At 30.7% G+C, this 17762-nt stretch overlaps 2 protein-coding genes across 2 annotated transcripts; both read left to right on the plus strand.

Moving 5' to 3' along the window:
* The first annotated feature begins 2372 nt into the window (after nucleotides 1–2372).
* On the plus strand, nucleotides 2373–6023 carry LOC108749791 (DNA replication licensing factor Mcm6). Its single transcript, XM_018488759.1, has 11 exons — nucleotides 2373–2529; nucleotides 2675–2818; nucleotides 2888–3152; nucleotides 3271–3473; nucleotides 3552–3750; nucleotides 4086–4613; nucleotides 4673–4978; nucleotides 5051–5393; nucleotides 5477–5593; nucleotides 5682–5821; nucleotides 5905–6023. Exons 1-11 carry the CDS (start codon nucleotides 2438–2440, stop codon nucleotides 6007–6009), a joined length of 2442 nt encoding a protein of 813 aa, XP_018344261.1. The 5' UTR covers nucleotides 2373–2437; the 3' UTR covers nucleotides 6010–6023.
* Nucleotides 6024–6865: 842 nt separating this feature from the next.
* LOC108749792 (urea transporter 2-like) lies at nucleotides 6866–13750 on the plus strand. Its single transcript, XM_018488760.1, has 10 exons — nucleotides 6866–7094; nucleotides 7571–7693; nucleotides 8326–8445; nucleotides 8766–8917; nucleotides 9562–9709; nucleotides 11012–11098; nucleotides 11691–11838; nucleotides 12735–12919; nucleotides 12999–13157; nucleotides 13688–13750. The coding sequence occupies exons 1-10, from the start codon at nucleotides 7056–7058 to the stop codon at nucleotides 13748–13750; spliced, it is 1224 nt and encodes a 407-aa protein (XP_018344262.1). The 5' UTR covers nucleotides 6866–7055.
* Nucleotides 13751–17762: the final 4012 nt, after the last annotated feature.

Consider the following 17762-nt stretch of genomic DNA (forward strand, 5'->3'; position numbering starts at 1 on the left):
ATTTAAATTAAAAAATCTACACGTCAACAACATTATGATTTCAAGAGTTTTGAATATTATAAAACTAGATTAAATTTCTTAATATAAATTTTATTTAGTTTTATAATATTCAAAACTCTTGAAATCATAATGTTGTTGACGTGTAGATTTTTTAATTTAAATTTATTTTTAATCAAATACTTATGTTTTTAATTTTTAATAAACGCGAATAGAGAATGAACGTGACATTTATTGGTATATTAATGGTATAATATTTATTGGTATATTATTATTATTATTATTGATAATTTTTGATATTATTGATAATATTAATATTTAGTTCATTTTATTAATATGATTGCCACTTTGCGACGTGTTGGTGTTTCGCGTATCGGATGAAAGCATAAAATCTTACACTTATTGCCGGCGATATTAATTGCAGTCGGCAGTGCAGAGAACAAAAAAGAGTATTTCTCCTTATTATCAATTTCTAGTATATGAAGCCAGAATATTGGCCAGAACGAAAGGTGAGATTAATCTGACCAGAAGAAAAAAGAGAATCATTGTACGAGGTTGATGTGTAACATCAATCTAAGTTTTTAAAAAGTAAATATTTGGGAGAGTAACTTGCTCGCAAATTGCGAGTTCTTATATTTTTTGAGAATTACCTCTTATTTAAAATACAAAAAGACGATCAAACAATAGGGCTAATAAGAGCCAGGGCGGGTAATCAAGCGCAATTTTGTAATTTTTTTTAATCTACTAAAACTTGTGCTTAATTATCCACGCGTCTTTCATCAGCTTTGTTATTTGTTAATTTTTTTGTATTTTAAAGATAAAAAGTCTGTTTTATTATTATTAATGTTTATTTAATATAATCGCGATTAGGTTATTTTGCTAAATTTATCAGTCACGATAAGACATGGTTAGGAGAACGCGCCATTAATTACTGCGTTCAACAGAGAATTATTACTACATTACTTTAATTTATTAAGAACTTTAATTCATTAAGAATGTAGATAGTAATATACGGATAGAGATAAGAGATACACACGAATAGGTACGAATAACTGAAAAGACGGATAGATAGGACAAATATAGATAGGGACTGTATAGGTAGAAAAAATAAGTATGGATAGGTAGGATAAACACAATCATTTTTAATTAAAATATTTAATTATTATAAATAAAATAAAACTTAAATAAATTTTACGATCGGATTAAATTTTTTGATTAAATTTTATTAAAAAAAATAATTATAACAAAACTAAATGATATTACATAATAAATCTAACTATTAAAACTATGTGACATGTACATAGGTAGGGATACATAGACATCATACATATACATACTTAATAATTGGAAAGAAGGAATATTAAAAATTAAATAAATTTTTATTTTTATTTTTATTTTATTTATTATCAGCATTCCGTTCCAATGACCAAATATGAAAATAAACCAAATTATAGATATATAGTATAATTTTAAATTTCATTGAATTTTCAGCTCCTTCGAAATTAAACTTTTTGTAAATTCTTACATGTACAAATTATTTAATTATGTTAATACAATATTATAATTAATTTTATTATAAATAAATGTATGATAGTATTAGATACGTAATATAAAATTTATGTAAACCAAATAAATCCCATCATGTTTACTTTTGTAATTTGCGCAATAATTACTAATAAAGTATACACTTATTGAAATGTTTATATCCATACTAAATATATTTATTTAATACAAATAGCATTTATCTTATCGTAGTAAATCAAATTTATTGTTGCTTTATAGATATATATAATATTATACGAAATCGACAAAACATATAACAAAAATTGTTTTTTGATCTAACAAATTTAATAAATATTTAATTTTAATACTTTTTTAAATTTGGATTTTATTTTGAATATCAAAAAGTCCTTAATAATTTTATATGACTCTAATTAAAAATTTGATGTTTAGAATAATCGTCAATTTTTCTTTATATATTTAGTACACAAATTTATTATTTAAATAAGTCTGTAAAGAATTAGAGCTTTGACTAATGATTAAATATTAACTTCTTGTTTGTTTTTTGACATTTATATTTTTAATATTACAGAATTACAAGTATATTTTAGTGATTAATTTATCATATGCAAAGACATTCCCTTCTCCCCTCTCACCATCATTGTCCCTTGCGTCAAATAGATACCAATGAATGCGTAGATTGTATCGATGGAACTCATGCAAGAACTTAAGCTAAAAAGAACAGACCTAATAACATAGATATTCGCCTTAATGGAACGTTAGATTCCTGAGAACGTACTTAAAGCTTGTATTCCCGCCAAATTTCCATCATACTTGTTTATAATATCAGCTTCACTTTACTCATTATTCACTTCAGTTTATTGTACTTTTTTGGATATATATATATATAAAACGTGTTTTATTGTAATCCATTGATGAAATGGATGCTGCTCCCCAACAAGCTATTTTAGCACGTGTGCGAGATGAGGTTGGCGTCAAATGTCAAAAATTGTTTCAAGATTTTCTGGAGAGGTAATTTCTCATATAGGTTGAATATCTTTGATATCATAAATGATATAAATTTCAGGATATATTTTCAACTTAATTTGACTTGCTCAGATTAAAGTTGAAAATTAATAATTATTTCCCTCTCTATTTAACCTTTTTTGTATCACAGATTTAAGGAATTTGAGGTTGTTAAATACCTGGAGCCAGCTAAAGAACTTATCAGTCCAGAAAGATGTACACTAGAGGTGTCTTTCGATGATACAGAAGCATATAATCAAATGCTTGCTACAACTATAATTGAGGAATATAACAGGTTTATAATGAGTGATTACTAACTTTTTTTTATTTATGAGAAATAGAAAAAAAAATTTTTTTGTTATAGAGTATATCCATATTTATGTCAAGCCGTAAGCAACTTTGTTAAAGATGTAGGAAATTTATCAAAAGATAAGGAATGTTATATCAGTTTTACTGACGTACCTATTAGGCATAAATTAAGAGAATTAAACACATCGCTGTTAGGTACTTTGACTCGTATATCTGGACAGGTAGTACGAACCCATCCTGTTCATCCAGAATTAGTCCTTGGTACATTTATTTGTATGGACTGTAATGCGTATATTAAAAATGTAGAGCAGCAATTTAAGGTATGTATAAAAATGAAATAAATATGTATATAAAGGTTTAAATATATATTTATATTATATGTATAAAACACATCTGAATATCTTTGATTCAGTTGTTTTCAATTTTCATTGTTTCCAGTTTACAAATCCAACAATCTGTTCTAATCCAGTTTGTAGCAATAGACGCCGTTTTCTGTTGGATGTAGATAATTCAATATTTGTCGACTTTCAAAAAGTGAGAATTCAAGAAACGCAAGCTGAACTTCCTCGAGGTTCTATACCTCGCTCTCTCGAAATTATTCTGAGATCTGAGATAGTTGAGACAGTGCAAGCTGGTGATAGGTAGATTTAAAAATACAAATGTTTTAATATATGCAAAATTAAAATTGAAAACTAATAAAATCATTCATATTTTTACAGATATGATTTCACTGGAACTCTTATAGTGGTACCAGACGTAGGAGCATTAGCTTTGCCAAGTGCTAAGGCTGAAATTGGACCAAGAACTAGGAATAATGAGCAGAGGGAAGGTGTATCTGGTCTTAAGGCGCTTGGTGTTAGGGAGCTGACATATAAAATGGCATTCCTTGCTTGCAGCGTCACTAATACGAGTGCAAGGGTAAACAAAAGCAAGCACACGAAATAAAATATATGTCTATGTTTTAAGAGAAATAATATATATTTTTGAGGCTTTTACGGGTGCTTTCTATATAAAGATTATGCGTTCCGCGGGTTTCCTCTGTGTCCAGATCCATTCTTGGAATGCTAATGTTTCGTGAACCTTGCAGTTTACTTCACAGTATCAGGTTGCTTCCTCACCTTGATGAAGTGGACTGCAAGGTTCACGAAACGTTGGCATTTCAAGAATGGATCTGGACACAGAGGAAACCCGCGAAACGCATAATCTTTATATAGAAAAATAATATATATTTAATTGGTCTTATATTGTTCCAGTTTGGAGGTACAGATGCAATGGAAGAAATTTCGCAAGAAGCGATGAAGAAACGGATGACAGAAGCAGAGTGGAATCGCATCTACGAAATGAGTCGCGATAGAAATTTATACAAAAACATAGTATCTAGCCTTTTTCCTGCTATACATGGCAATGACGAAATTAAGAAGGGAATTACACTGATGTTTTTTGGCGGTGTAGCGAAAACTACAGAGGAGGGCACGTCGCTGAGAGGAGATATCAATGTTTGCATTGTCGGCGATCCCAGTACCGCCAAATCCCAATTTCTCAAATGTGTATCCGATCTTTCACCCAGAGCAGTTTACACGTCTGGAAAGGCATCGAGCGCAGCTGGTTTGACGGCTGCAGTTGTACGAGATGAAGAATCTTCGGACTTTGTCATAGAAGCTGGGGCGTTGATGCTCGCGGATCATGGTATCTGCTGCATTGATGAATTCGATAAAATGGATCCAAAGGATCAAGTCGCGATTCACGAAGCTATGGAACAGCAGACAATTTCAATAACTAAGGTATTTAAAGTTTACACAATGTATAAGGAACTTTGACTTATTAAATTCCACGTTTCTAGGCTGGTGTAAGAGCAACTTTAAATGCTCGAACTTCTATATTAGCAGCAGCAAACCCGATCGGTGGACGATATGATAGGAGAAAATCATTGCAGCAGAATGTACAATTAACCGCACCTATTATGTCGAGATTTGATTTATTCTTCGTGGTGCTGGACGAATGTAACGAAATTGTCGATAACGCAATTGCCAAAAGAATTATAGATTTACATTGTGATAACTTGAATGATCTTCAAGTGGTATACCAGCAAGATGAGATTATCAGATATATCAATTTTGCTAAACAGTTTAAACCCATTTTAAGCCAGGTAAAATACATTGAAGTAAATTATTTGGCGATATCAAAGTTACATTAAACTAATTTTGTTCCATTTTTATAGGAAGCTGCTGAACTTTTAGTCGAAAATTACACAGTTCTCAGACAAAGAACAGGTAGTGGAAGCGGCAAATGGAGAGTCACCGTGAGGCAGTTAGAGAGCATGATTAGATTGTCCGAAGCATTGGCGAAAATAGAATGTATGGATGAAGTAACAGTGAAACATGTGAAAGAAGCGAAACGATTGTTGCAGAAAAGTATAATTACGGTAGAACAGCCTGATATAGATCTTGAAGAAGGCATGAATAATGAAAACTTAGGTATGGATATTGATGAGCCACCACCGCTCATGGCAGCATTTATCGCAGGAGGCAACGCAGGAGATGATGATGCACCACCTTCAACACGTATGTCTGCATAGTTCTTTTACTATACATAACATATTTATTACATATATTTAAGTTAATATTTACGTTTACTAATTGATTAGCGTCTAACGGAACGTCGCACGAAACGCCAAAGAAAAAATTAACTATGACCTTTGAGGAATATAAAAATTTGTCGAATATGCTGGTTCTTCATATGAGAAGCGTGGAAGAGAGCGAAGGTACTTTTATTATATTGAAATATATAAGAATCACTATTATCATACTTTTTATTATATACCCATCTGTTAAATTAATATTTTTTAATAGATGACACTAGAGGTGGCATACGGAAATCCGAATTAATTGCTTGGTATCTTGATCAAATACCAGATCAACTAGAGTCAGAAAAAGAGTTACTAGATCAGAAAAACTTTATTGAAAAGATTATTGATAGACTAACATACCATGTTTGTATCAATATTTTCATATATTTTATAGCTGATATATTTATACTTTATAATAAAATTTATTGCAAAATTTTATTTTTTAGGATCAAATTATAATACCTTTAACAACGACCAGCTTAAGCAATAGAGATGAAGAAGATGAGAATCCTTTACTTGTTGTTCATCCCAATTATGTCATGGATATGTAATTTTAAGAATTGATGTGCCTAAATAAAAAAAAACGATTTATTATTTTATAAAGAAAAGCATTTGTTTTAAAAATATTATTTTATCTTATATATGTATTAATCTTATGTAATGTATTAATATTATATTTTTTTTACCTGAATCTCGTAAGTGTTATAAACTTTACGGAATTATAATATTTTCTACTACTGTGACGATAATAAAAACATTTTTATAGCATTCATTTATTCCTTATTATCTACTTAATTAAATACTTTAATCTGAGGGGGGAGAGATATAAATAACTTGTTTGTTATGTCCTATATTTAACATTGCTGACACCTGAAATAAATCAATCTAATTATGACATGCCGAGATATGAACAATACCTTTTTTAACAAAAATTTTTTTATGGTGTCAAAATTAAAATAATAAATGTTATTTATTTATAAATCAAATATCATAAAATATATAGAATAATTTCGTCTTGTATCTGTTTCAAGAATACATTAATTAACATGGTTATAAGTCATAGTAATTAACGTATGACGATTTGCTATGATGCGCTAATTAACACACATTTCAAAGCTTGAAAATGAATCTGTTCTAGATTGAACGTTGAAATCAACAGAGCAGCTTCAGTAACTTCAATAGATTCGGATTATTTTAAGTATACCTACGATATCAAAGGAGATGTTTATAACACTTTGTCTATTTTAAATGTAAAATTTATAAAGATAATAGTGTACATTTGATATTTTTATTATAAAGACGTTTACAAAATCAGTAATGAAAATTCGTAAATTATTTTGAAAATCTTTTATCATGTTTGTAGCAATTTGTATTAAAGTTTAATTATTTGTAGAGCTTAACGTGATTGGCAGACTATGTTACCTCTACACATTCATCAGTATATACAGTTTTAATGCGATGAGGATATATAACACGTGCTTTATCGCTGCTTAAATGTACACAAAGTAATAAAGTATGTAACAAATGTCTTAACTGTTTATGTAGAAGTGTTCTGTGCAGTAATTAAGAACGTCACTTCGCCATTTGATGTTACGCGATGTCTGCGCAAGAAGTACTGATAGCAGAATTGCGACAAGTGAGTATTATTTGAAATTTAGTATATTTAAGTGTGTGAAGGTGTGAATTCCGCAATGACGTAAATCCATGATAGCGTCCTAGATTATATCATATCTCTCCTGATAACTTCTATTTGTGCTTAATGATTCTATTTCAGTCATACGAGAAGTATCCATAAAATATCATTATTTTCATCAAAAAAATAAGTTTTATATTTTATGATTAATTTTTATTTTGAATATAAAATATCCTTTTAGTTAAAAACTTATCCTTTAGTTAAAAACATTTAAATTGCATGTTGTTTCTTACAAATCGTATTTTTTTAGTTGCAAATTTTAATGGTCGGTTTAAAATTTATAATAAAAAAATGACATACATTGTTTATTAAACAAAATTTTCCTCTTATTAATAAAAGAATTTAATTTTTTTTTTATTGTGTGTGAAAAGTTGTCATGTGCATAAAAAGTGTATGAAAGAAATAAAATAAATTAACAGGAAAAAACATGGGTAGCGTGCGTAGGCGATTTTGCGATTTTGAAGGAATTCTTTGCACACAAAAGACGGCGAATTTGGCACGCAGTGCAATTACTTGATGCTTTTCTACGTGGATTTGGACAGGTGAGTGACAAAATCTGAACATATTGCATATATATTATTTTTTATAATGTTACAATTCGCGTAACTTGTGGCTATTTTTGAATGAAAAGCTAGTAGAAAGATAGCTATATAATGTGATCAAATAACTTTTATTATTCTATTTGACTTAAAATGACTTAAATTGAGGGTCGAAACGTTTACATTATTGAGGATACATTTTTTTTTTATGCATGACCTAATTCTAACTTTTATAAGTATTCTTCTGAGATAATTATGTATCTTCATCACAACATTTGAGGTATTATTATAATTGTGAGATAAGCACAGAAAGGAATACTAGAAAATTCTTTGTAATCCTTATTAATAAAAGAACAAAGAAATACTGCCTCATATTTTTACAAAAAATATCAAATAAATTGCTTCATTGTTATTAAAGAATGTTATATGAAAGTTTAAAGAATGTTACATATGAAAGCCGTCTTATAAAAGTTGATTCTTCAAAAATGATTCTTCGAAGATTATTCTTCGCGATGAAAAGAATTCAGTATTAGCAGTAACCATCGTTATCTTTTTATGCGTTATTGCTGAAATGTCACACAGGAATCGCAAGCATATCTTTAATTAACGTCAATTGGCTTTAATTAACGTTGCAGATTGTTTTTGCAAATAATCCTCTCAGCGGACTGCTGATAATAATTACCTTGGCTGCAGTAGCACCAGGTACATTGGCGTTGTCTGCGGCCACCGCCGGCCTTGGCCTCTTACTGTCCGTGGTATGTTTTATTAATCATTAACCGCAATGTCAAACGGTCTGTTCTTGCCAAAAAATGCAACTACTCTTTTTGCCGCATTGCGCCCGAGAGACGGACGGCTTGTTTCTATTTCGCTATTCATACGCGACGATGCATCGTGACGAACGCTCGCTATCTCTTTTTCATCTCTTTCGGACCTAATGGACCGTTTGCGTGCACACGAGGAAAAATCACTGCAATGCGGCACCGCTTTTCGCTTGATAGCGACCCGAGGAAGAGTTCCAGCGTGGAATTCTCGTTACGATCTTAACGCGATTTAAGGATCCTCCGTTTTTTTACAGCTCATACGAGAACCCGACAATATTGTAGAAAACGGAATAAGCGCCTTCAATCCTTTACTAGTTGGAGCGATATCATATGCTCTGATACCACAGATTTATGGAAGTTTCGATTCCTTCAGCTTTTTGCTTGTGCTCTTGGCGACGATACTCAGGTACATCTAATTATTTCATATTCTATGGAGTATTTAAAATATTATATAATAATACGGATAAACCGTAAATACGATACTTTAATTGTAAATTCTATCGATTAAATGAACTCTAAATATATGTATCGCGAAAATGATAAACAATAAATACCCTCCCGGGAACAATATTCGAATAAACACATAGCGCCGGTACAGGTATGCGTGTAAAATATATATAATTCTGCATATAAATAACAAATTATTTATTTATAAATAACATCTTAATAGCGATACTGACATTTAATTAAGCTAAAATATACGCAAATTAATGTAAATTGATGATTATGTTATGTTGTCAGAGAGAATAGCAGTTTGTACACATTGATGCATAGTTGCACGCATAATAATAAGCTTTAAGCCAGAACTTTATGAATTTACGGATAACGTTATGAGTTTAGACAACACCGAGTTAAACGTATAGAAACTAACGTGAAACGCGCATCGTGACAGTCTCGATTTGAGATTTCGAGCAAGATCTGGAATAATTCGCGACGGTAGATTATGCGGCAAACTGGATTACCAGAGTTAGCCGGAGTTCACTTGTCATCCACATTGTGGCTGAGCAGTAACATTCGCAAATTTCAACAGCTCCTGTTAATGTTTTCCAGTGTTTATCTCTCGCGGTCCCTGAGAAGCGATAAATTCTCGTGTATAGCGTGGCCATTTAACTTGGTGGAATTTGCGTTGATTTTCGCCCTCTCAACGCAGAATGGCGTGGACACGGTAGCTAAATCTGTGGAATCAGTGTTTGAAATGGTAAAGCAATTTTTAGCTTGATATATTTATTAGTTAGATATGCATAATTATATTAGAATTAACGGTAAGTAGATTTTATTAAAAAGTTTTAGTAAATTTGATTAAAAAATTACTAATATTAAAAAAAATAATTTTAGCTATAATTTTAGATAGAACCAATAAATATGAAATGTTAATTTTGCAATTTATCAGTAAGGACTAATGCTTTTTTATCTAAAGAAATTAAAGCTAATATAATAAAAATTGTTTAATGATAATCTCCATATAAATGTACTTAGTATTCATTCTTTTTTATATACGAGTGTCATTTTAAGATCTTAATATTAATTAGTGCCTTTTAATTAGCATAAATTAAATGAGCCTCAATGAGATTGCCTCACGCACGTACGCACGCACAATTTAATAAGAAAGAAAGAGGGAAAAACATAAGACTCATAAAACATGCAAAAAGCACTTTATTTCACAAATGCTACCCTCATTTGAAACAATAGCAAATAAATGATTGAAATAAAATCACCATTTTAGAGTGTTGGTCCTGAACGAAAGTAAATTTGATGAGAATAGAGCGGAGGCTTCGGCGCGAAATAAAATTCGGTTGGAAAAGCGCTCTCAGTATTCAGACCATACATATTTGACGTGCCTTCACGAGGGAGAATGCTATCCTCCGTGGGTCGGAGCATGGCTTTTCTCCGTATTGATCAAACTCCAGCACGAACAACTCCGTCGACGATAACTTACCTCGGCTCGGATTTATTTCGCCCTAACTAGTCGCCGGTTGTTTATTTTAGTTAAATATTGGGCAAGTTCTCTTCTCGTGTTTCTCTTTTTCGCGGCCTGTTTCCCGTTAACAAACAGCTCTACAACAATGGAATATTTGTAAATATTGCTCTCAGTTGGGTGGTTCTCTTCACTTATATATAAATATATTAACTTCTCATTCATTGTGCCATTACTTCTGCTATCCATCAGGATCCTCGTGATAATGGGAAAAATTAACTTTGTACTTTTGTTAAACTTTATGATGCTCATGTAAATTGAAAATTTAATGGTAAATAAGAAAATTTGCAAAAATCGCAAGAGCGTATACTTCCTTTCTCATCTAAAAGGTGAAAAGTTTCTTCTTCATATTACAAAAATTTACGGCCGAACTGGATGCGCGCGTGGCAGAACATAAATTACTTCTCCGTGAGGCATATTTCATCATAAAATAGTTTGAACCTTCTCTACACTCGTCGAATGACTGCCGCGTGCATTTCTCTATCATACGCGGGTTATTGTGCAAGACTTTCTCATTGTTTTCAGGACAATGCAACAAGTGAGACAACGACAACGGATGCCGCCGGATTCTACGAGCAGAATGCGACCAGCGTTTACATCGACTGGGGAATGGTAGAGTTTACTCATGTTCTACTTTTTGAAACTTTATATTCTTGACTTTGCATATATATTAGCATCTCGAGGGTCTTAAGAAATACTACAAAGCTTCATTAGTTACACAGTTTCGTACGTCAGAACCCGTGATTACTTTTCCAATTGTAAATACGCTTATACATTATAGTCAAATCTTATTACACATAACGTATTTTAACAAACTTTTTGAAAACAATTTTTATCGTTTAATTGCTTTGCATTTCGCTACAATGAAAGTCATATATATTGACACAATACTGTGATTTTGTAACGGATAATATCGCACGTGCATACGTCAAGACATAGCATTCTTTATATACAGTTACTTATAGATAGACGATACTTGTAACTTTAGATTTATTGAATATTGTTGGACAATATTGAGAGGCATTTGTTGGAACAGAATCTCTTTTGTAGCTGCTCGGAATAACTGTGTGTTTGTGAGACGTATAAAAGTAAAATGGAAGTAAATATATCCATATCTTCTGTTGCTCGAGGGAAATGTTGCAAAAGGTATATAAATTGTGATATCAATCTATTTGCTTGTTCTCAAAGTTAAATCGTGTTTCAGGTTGTACGAGGCAGCGTTGTCTCCGCGTCACAGCTGTTCGGAGTCGATAATGTGATCGTTGGAGCTGTCATGTACCTGGCAATGCTAATATACTCGCCTGTAACAACCGCATTTTCGTATTTCGGCGCTCTTTGCGGAACATTCGCAGGTATTTAAATAATTGTTATACGATATTTATACACAAAAAGAGGCAGGAAAGTATATGTACGATAAGAACGATTTTGTTGAAAGATCTAAAGTTTTACTGGATACAAATCTGAAATATGATTTTACAATACGAATGTAAATAATCATTGTCGATGTATTTTTGCCTGCTGGACACAGATTCATTGATAAAATTTAGCTAGTACATATATCAATTTTGAAAAAAATGAGGCAAAAATGATTTTTGAGGATTTCATATATATAGCATCGGTATCGAATTTTTCTTTAAATTTTATTAGTACCCTACAAAAATATCAACTTTTAGTTTAAAATGCATTTTGATTCGTTTCGATATATATGATATTTTTCAAGATATATCAATTTAAAAAATAGCTCTTTTCCTATATGTAATACACGTTTTTATTCACAGGCAAAAATACGTCGGAAATGATTATTCATATTTAGTTTATTAAAATGTACATAAAATATACATGTATATTAAATTCGTATTGCAAAAAAGGTCAAATTTTAGCGGACAGTTATTTTGGAGTATTAAAATAATTTTGTTAGAAACTTAAACTGATTGTTATTGTAGAATATCAAAACTTTTTGCAATATTGCTCATCATTTTAGTTTCCAACAAAATTATTTTCAGAATTTTAAATTTTTCAGCGAAATCGTTCTTTATATGGTATGAGAAGAGAAGAAGAGGAGAGATAAGAGAATTGTTGATCTTTGCACATTTTTAATGTACGAGTATGTTCAATGAAGCATAGAGAGTGATTAAAATTCGCTGAGTGAATGCTTTCACGAAGGAGGGGCTGAAGCAATAGCTTCAGCCCCTGTTTTTAGATAAAAGCGTGAAGAGATAAATTATCGTTGTTATAAATTTTTCGTTAGGCCTGGAACTCGGAGTGGATAAACACAAAACCTACAGCGGAATGTGGGGGTACAACAGTCTCTTGACCGGAGCTGCTTTGGGTGGAAATCTGTTGGTGCTGAACGGGCAAACGGCCGCCGCCACCATCATGGCGATTATTTACACTCCACTCCTGCAGTACGCCATAGAATCGATATTTGTAAAAGTGACTGAAGCCTCTCTTTCCTTCTACTCGATTAATTCGTAATATCTTGCTGATTTTTTACATTTTATCGATATTTTAGATGCAGTTACCGGTGCTGTCGCTACCGTTTGTGATAGCGACTTCGTTATTTCTTAAATTGAGTGAAGGCAGGGAGGATCCAACGTTTCCGTGGCCTATATCAGTAACCTTCCCCGAGAAACAACGTTATTATTATGTCACACGTCGTGCATTTCAAAAGGTACTTCTCTCCCAATTTCATATGCTCTCTCGCAGCCCTCTCTCTTTCGTCACACCTTAGATATAAAATTTTATATTCGCGATGATAGAAGTCGGGATAAACGGCATACTTTATCATCGCGACTTATTTCAAATTTTGTCTTGCCTAAACCTGATTTGCAACTGAAACTTCTCTCGCGATAAGATGACTCTCAGAACCCATCAAAACCACGCCCTACAAGAAGGACGGAAATTGATTTTTGCCCTACTCTCAACTTATGCGTAGATTGAATTGTCTATCTGACAAATCAGAGAAAAAAAAAAGAATTATCGAATCTGATGTCATAATTATAATTAATAATAATCTAGTAAAAAGCTCGAAAAGCTGGAAGAGGCAGATTGAAAAATTTATTACTAAAATTAAATGTGGATGAAATGTATAATTATTATCTTTTTATTACAAATAATGTAAAATTAGATCATACATTATAAATTACATATTGAATAAATATGAATTTAAAATATGTTATTTAAATTTATGTATTATTATAGGAAGGTACTGCGGAAGAACTTGAGTTCGTCACCGGGAATGAAAAGAGCCAATCAAATAATTAACGGCCTTTTCTCTAAGTAATATATAATTATAATTTAGATTACATAGTAGGCGTTAATTTTGAACATTTTTCGTACTATCTTAATTATTTAAAATAATCTCTCACTTTTAAGTATTTATGTGTACAAATCACTCTCATTTTTAAGTATTTATGTATGACTAACAGTCGATCATTTAACTTCATTGAACTTGCTGTGTATTTCTGATAATGGCCTTCAATTTAACTAACGTCAATCCAATAATCGAGTTTGCCATTTGTATCTTCTCGAAAAGGAATTATCCTTCTGCCAATTCGATTATGCGGAATAGATAAAGTTATTCTTGCGAAGCTTGCGAATATATTATGTCCTTCATATATATATATATATATATATATATATATGTACTCTATTGCATCTTGTATAATATTCTCTTTATAGACCAGCAAAGATATTTCAGTTTTAATATCTGATTATCAAATTATGTATTTCATGCCAAATACATTGGTAAATACAAACGGTTGGCGATTTTATTCTTGGACTACTATTTCTACTTCAAACTTACGACGCAATCTCTGGTTTTACAAAGCGCCTCGATCATATTTTTATATTGTACTAAATTGTAATGCTCAACATTTAATTTCGTCTACCTTTCGATTTTACATTGAAGATGGCCTTAATTGTGGTCGAAACGTTTATTATTATTGTTTATACTAATACATTATTTATTTATACATTACTATACTGTCGGCTTACATTGGTTTGCATTTCTAAATTAAAAATTCTAAATAATAAATAATATGTTAAAATTTTTGAAAGCACAAGAATGAAGAATTTACAAAAATAGATTGAGGTACTTATAGAAAGTTATACATTGTTACTGTGTTAAAAAATTCAAAAGTTATTAAATAAATTTAATAAAATTAATTTGGTAGAACAATTTTATTTTAAAGAAAAGATCTCATTTCTCAAACCATGCACGTACGCTCTCTTTTACGTATGCAGCTTGCGCTAATGTCTCAGGAACGTTCCTGATTCCATCATGATTCTTTGCCGCGTTTCCAGATAATGGCGTACGTGCTAATCGTCTTATTTCACGTGGGCGATTCAGAACATAGGAGAGAAGATGATACATGAAGGTTTCTTCTGGTGAAAAGTGCTTTTTCGACGGAGTGCCTTTATTGAACTGCAAGAAGCTACAGGTCGATCGATGAAATTCATTTCGACGCTTTGGCTGTCAAGGGTTATAAATTCGATCGCCAGATTTTCTGAAGAAGCAAAACTGCACCAAGGGAATATGAAGCTCAATTGCTTACTGCTATTGGATATCGATTTTGGATTTCAATTCTCACAGTCGCACGAAGGCAAGCTGTTGCGAAATGTAAGACAAACAAAATTCGGCATATGAAGAAGAAAGTCCAATTGGCACTCTTCCAAAGTGGAATAAGTAGATAGCGACAATCAACCTGCGAAAGAAATTTATCCCGAAGATGTTTTGAGGCCAAAGAAAGGGCAAAAAAGAGGCCAGCCTGAGGGCCTTCCTCAACGCTAACCAACCTAATCAATTAGCGAGGAAAACGCTTTACTGTTCGTGCAGAAACTACCACAATTCGACCTCGTTCTTCAAGAAAAGGGCGCTGATAATAAAGAACAGTGAAGCGGGATTTCTGGTTTCTTGCACGATCGTTACTTTTAACGTTACTTTGGCATCATTTTTTAGTTTTAATTTATGATTTGATTTATGTAATCTTGGCATGCATGGTTGGAAAGTTTCTTTACAAAGGTAATTCGATCGTTATGTTAACATTTATTTCTCTGAAAAATAACTCATTACTGATTTTAAAAAGAAATTTATTACTGTTATTGTCTCTCAAAAACTATATACAGGTTATTATAATTTACATTATGTTTTTATAAAAATTTGACCTTTTTCTTTAAAGTTCTTTAGAATCATCCATGTGATCCCTAATTGATCTTTAACACGAAATCTACAATGATTATAAGTAATCGCAAAATATGATCAAACATAATACTTTCTTTTTAAACTCGATTACATAAAAAACATTTTTTATTTATATTAAAAAAGATTCATATTAAAATTTCTGAATTTTTATCGTATCCAAACATTAATTTGACATAATATAATTATGTCATTTGAACATTTTGTATTAAATTAATAAAACATTTTTTTAGTGTTAAAATAACGCAATTTATTATATAAGTGTAAAATTTATTATACAATTAACAAATTTATTATACAATCAAAAGAATGTGTTTTAAACATAAAATAGATGAATAAAATGTATTAATGTAACATTATAAATGTTAATTTTGTTGAAAAAATATGCTTCTATAATTTGCTTATAAATTGTATCAATGTCATATTTTTTTGCATTAATTTTTACGTAATATTTGTGTTACTTCTCAACATATTATACGTCTTGTATTAAAATAATAATAACACAAAAATTTAGGATCGTTTGGGACACGTGAAGTTTGTTAAATTTAACACAAATTTTCCAACTGTGTACGTTCTACATATATGTATCATACGTATATAAAATAACGATAAAAGTAATAGTTATATTTGTTATTATTACAGCACCGAAAGTTTTCAGAAATATTTCAGAAATATTTTAACTAAAAGGTGAAACATTTCATAAAAATTGCGAAATATGTCTGCAATTTCGGAGACAACTCTGGCAAAATATCCGTGATTCTTGCATGAAATCTTGTTGAAAGATTGATGAAAGGTTACAGAAAGAATCTGCAATCTTTTTGAAAGTTAGTAACTACTATAAAAACGATATTTAAATATATACTTGATGAATATTTATATATAAATTAAATAATATTTAAATTTATAATATTATGTCGACATATATAATAAATTTAAATATTGTTTAAGTATCAATTTTAAACATCATTTCTGACGTACTTAAAATTTTTTAAGTTTTGTGATCTGTTTACAAAACTTATTGAAATCAACTTAAAGTATTTCTCAAAAATAATAATTACATCGCCAACTATTTTGATTAATTAATCATATTATATGTATAAGCACATATACGTAATCACTATTAAAAATCACACCTACAGTTTCCATACAATATCATTATTTATATACAAAAGTTTTTCGCAATTAAAGCAGAACAAGTCTCTCATTCATGTACAAAAGTTTCTCGCAATTAAAGTAGAACAAGTGATAATAAGATCAAAATAATGTTAAACTGAATAGATTGATTAAAAAAATGACTTTCAGTAAACATTTTGGAGTCATTTTAATTACATTATGATGATTTTTCGTTGTGTTTAAATCTGTTTTTTAATTTATTGCATATGATAGATTTTAAAAACATTTCTATTAAAACATTTTATATGACATACTGCAAAAGCCTTTTAGAATTATTGCATGTGAAAGGTTGAAACATTTCTGCAAATTTTCCGTAATAATCAGCGCTGTATGGGAATATAGCTGCGCTATCATTAACGTTAGAAATAAGAAAATGTAATGTTAGTATCTATTGGTTATTGAAAAATAGTAATTGTAACATCAACGACGTTACATGTAATGCGTTACTTCTCAACTCTGAATCATGGTTATTAATGTTAAGAATATATATAGGTTGCGACGTTGTTAAAAAGTAGAATTTTATCTTTGTCTGGTACAGTGAGTATCACGATCTATCTTTATAACGTAACCGTAACTGCGCTGTTGCAGCAAGTAATAAAATGATTTATATCTCGATAAGCCCGGTTTAATACAGGGCCCAGATGCCTCCGCAAAGTCGGCTTTTCCTCTGCAAAATCTATGTAACGGACATTTTCACATAGATAATTACACGATAGTACGTTAAAATTAATGCTGGTAATTCTCGGTTTGCCGACATGCAATTTGCCATTTTGGAAGTAATTAAAGGTCAATCATTTTAATTTAGTACATCGACTCACTTACTAATAGCAGGACAATAAGTACGCTATATGAGTACGATATATCGATAATTAAACTATAAATTAAAGTTTAATTAAATTATAA

This window comes from Trachymyrmex septentrionalis, unplaced genomic scaffold (genome assembly GCF_001594115.1).
Source record: "Trachymyrmex septentrionalis isolate Tsep2-gDNA-1 unplaced genomic scaffold, Tsep1.0 scaffold313, whole genome shotgun sequence".
Lineage (NCBI taxonomy): Eukaryota > Metazoa > Arthropoda > Insecta > Hymenoptera > Formicidae > Trachymyrmex > Trachymyrmex septentrionalis.

Bases quoted from the DNA above. Each gene is read 5' to 3' on its own strand.
- LOC108749791 (XM_018488759.1), top strand. From the start codon at position 2,438: ATGGATGCTGCTCCCCAACAAGCTATTTTAGCACGTGTGCGAGATGAG. The intron at 4,614-4,672 runs GTATTTAAAGTT...CCACGTTTCTAG, and splicing joins AGACAATTTCAATAACTAAG to GCTGGTGTAAGAGCAACTTT. The intron at 5,594-5,681 runs GTACTTTTATTA...ATTTTTTAATAG, and splicing joins AAGCGTGGAAGAGAGCGAAG to ATGACACTAGAGGTGGCATA.
- LOC108749792 (XM_018488760.1), top strand. From the start codon at position 7,056: ATGTCTGCGCAAGAAGTACTGATAGCAGAATTGCGACAA. The intron at 7,095-7,570 runs GTGAGTATTATT...ATAAATTAACAG, and splicing joins TGATAGCAGAATTGCGACAA to GAAAAAACATGGGTAGCGTG. The intron at 12,920-12,998 runs GTGACTGAAGCC...TCGATATTTTAG, and splicing joins TAGAATCGATATTTGTAAAA to ATGCAGTTACCGGTGCTGTC.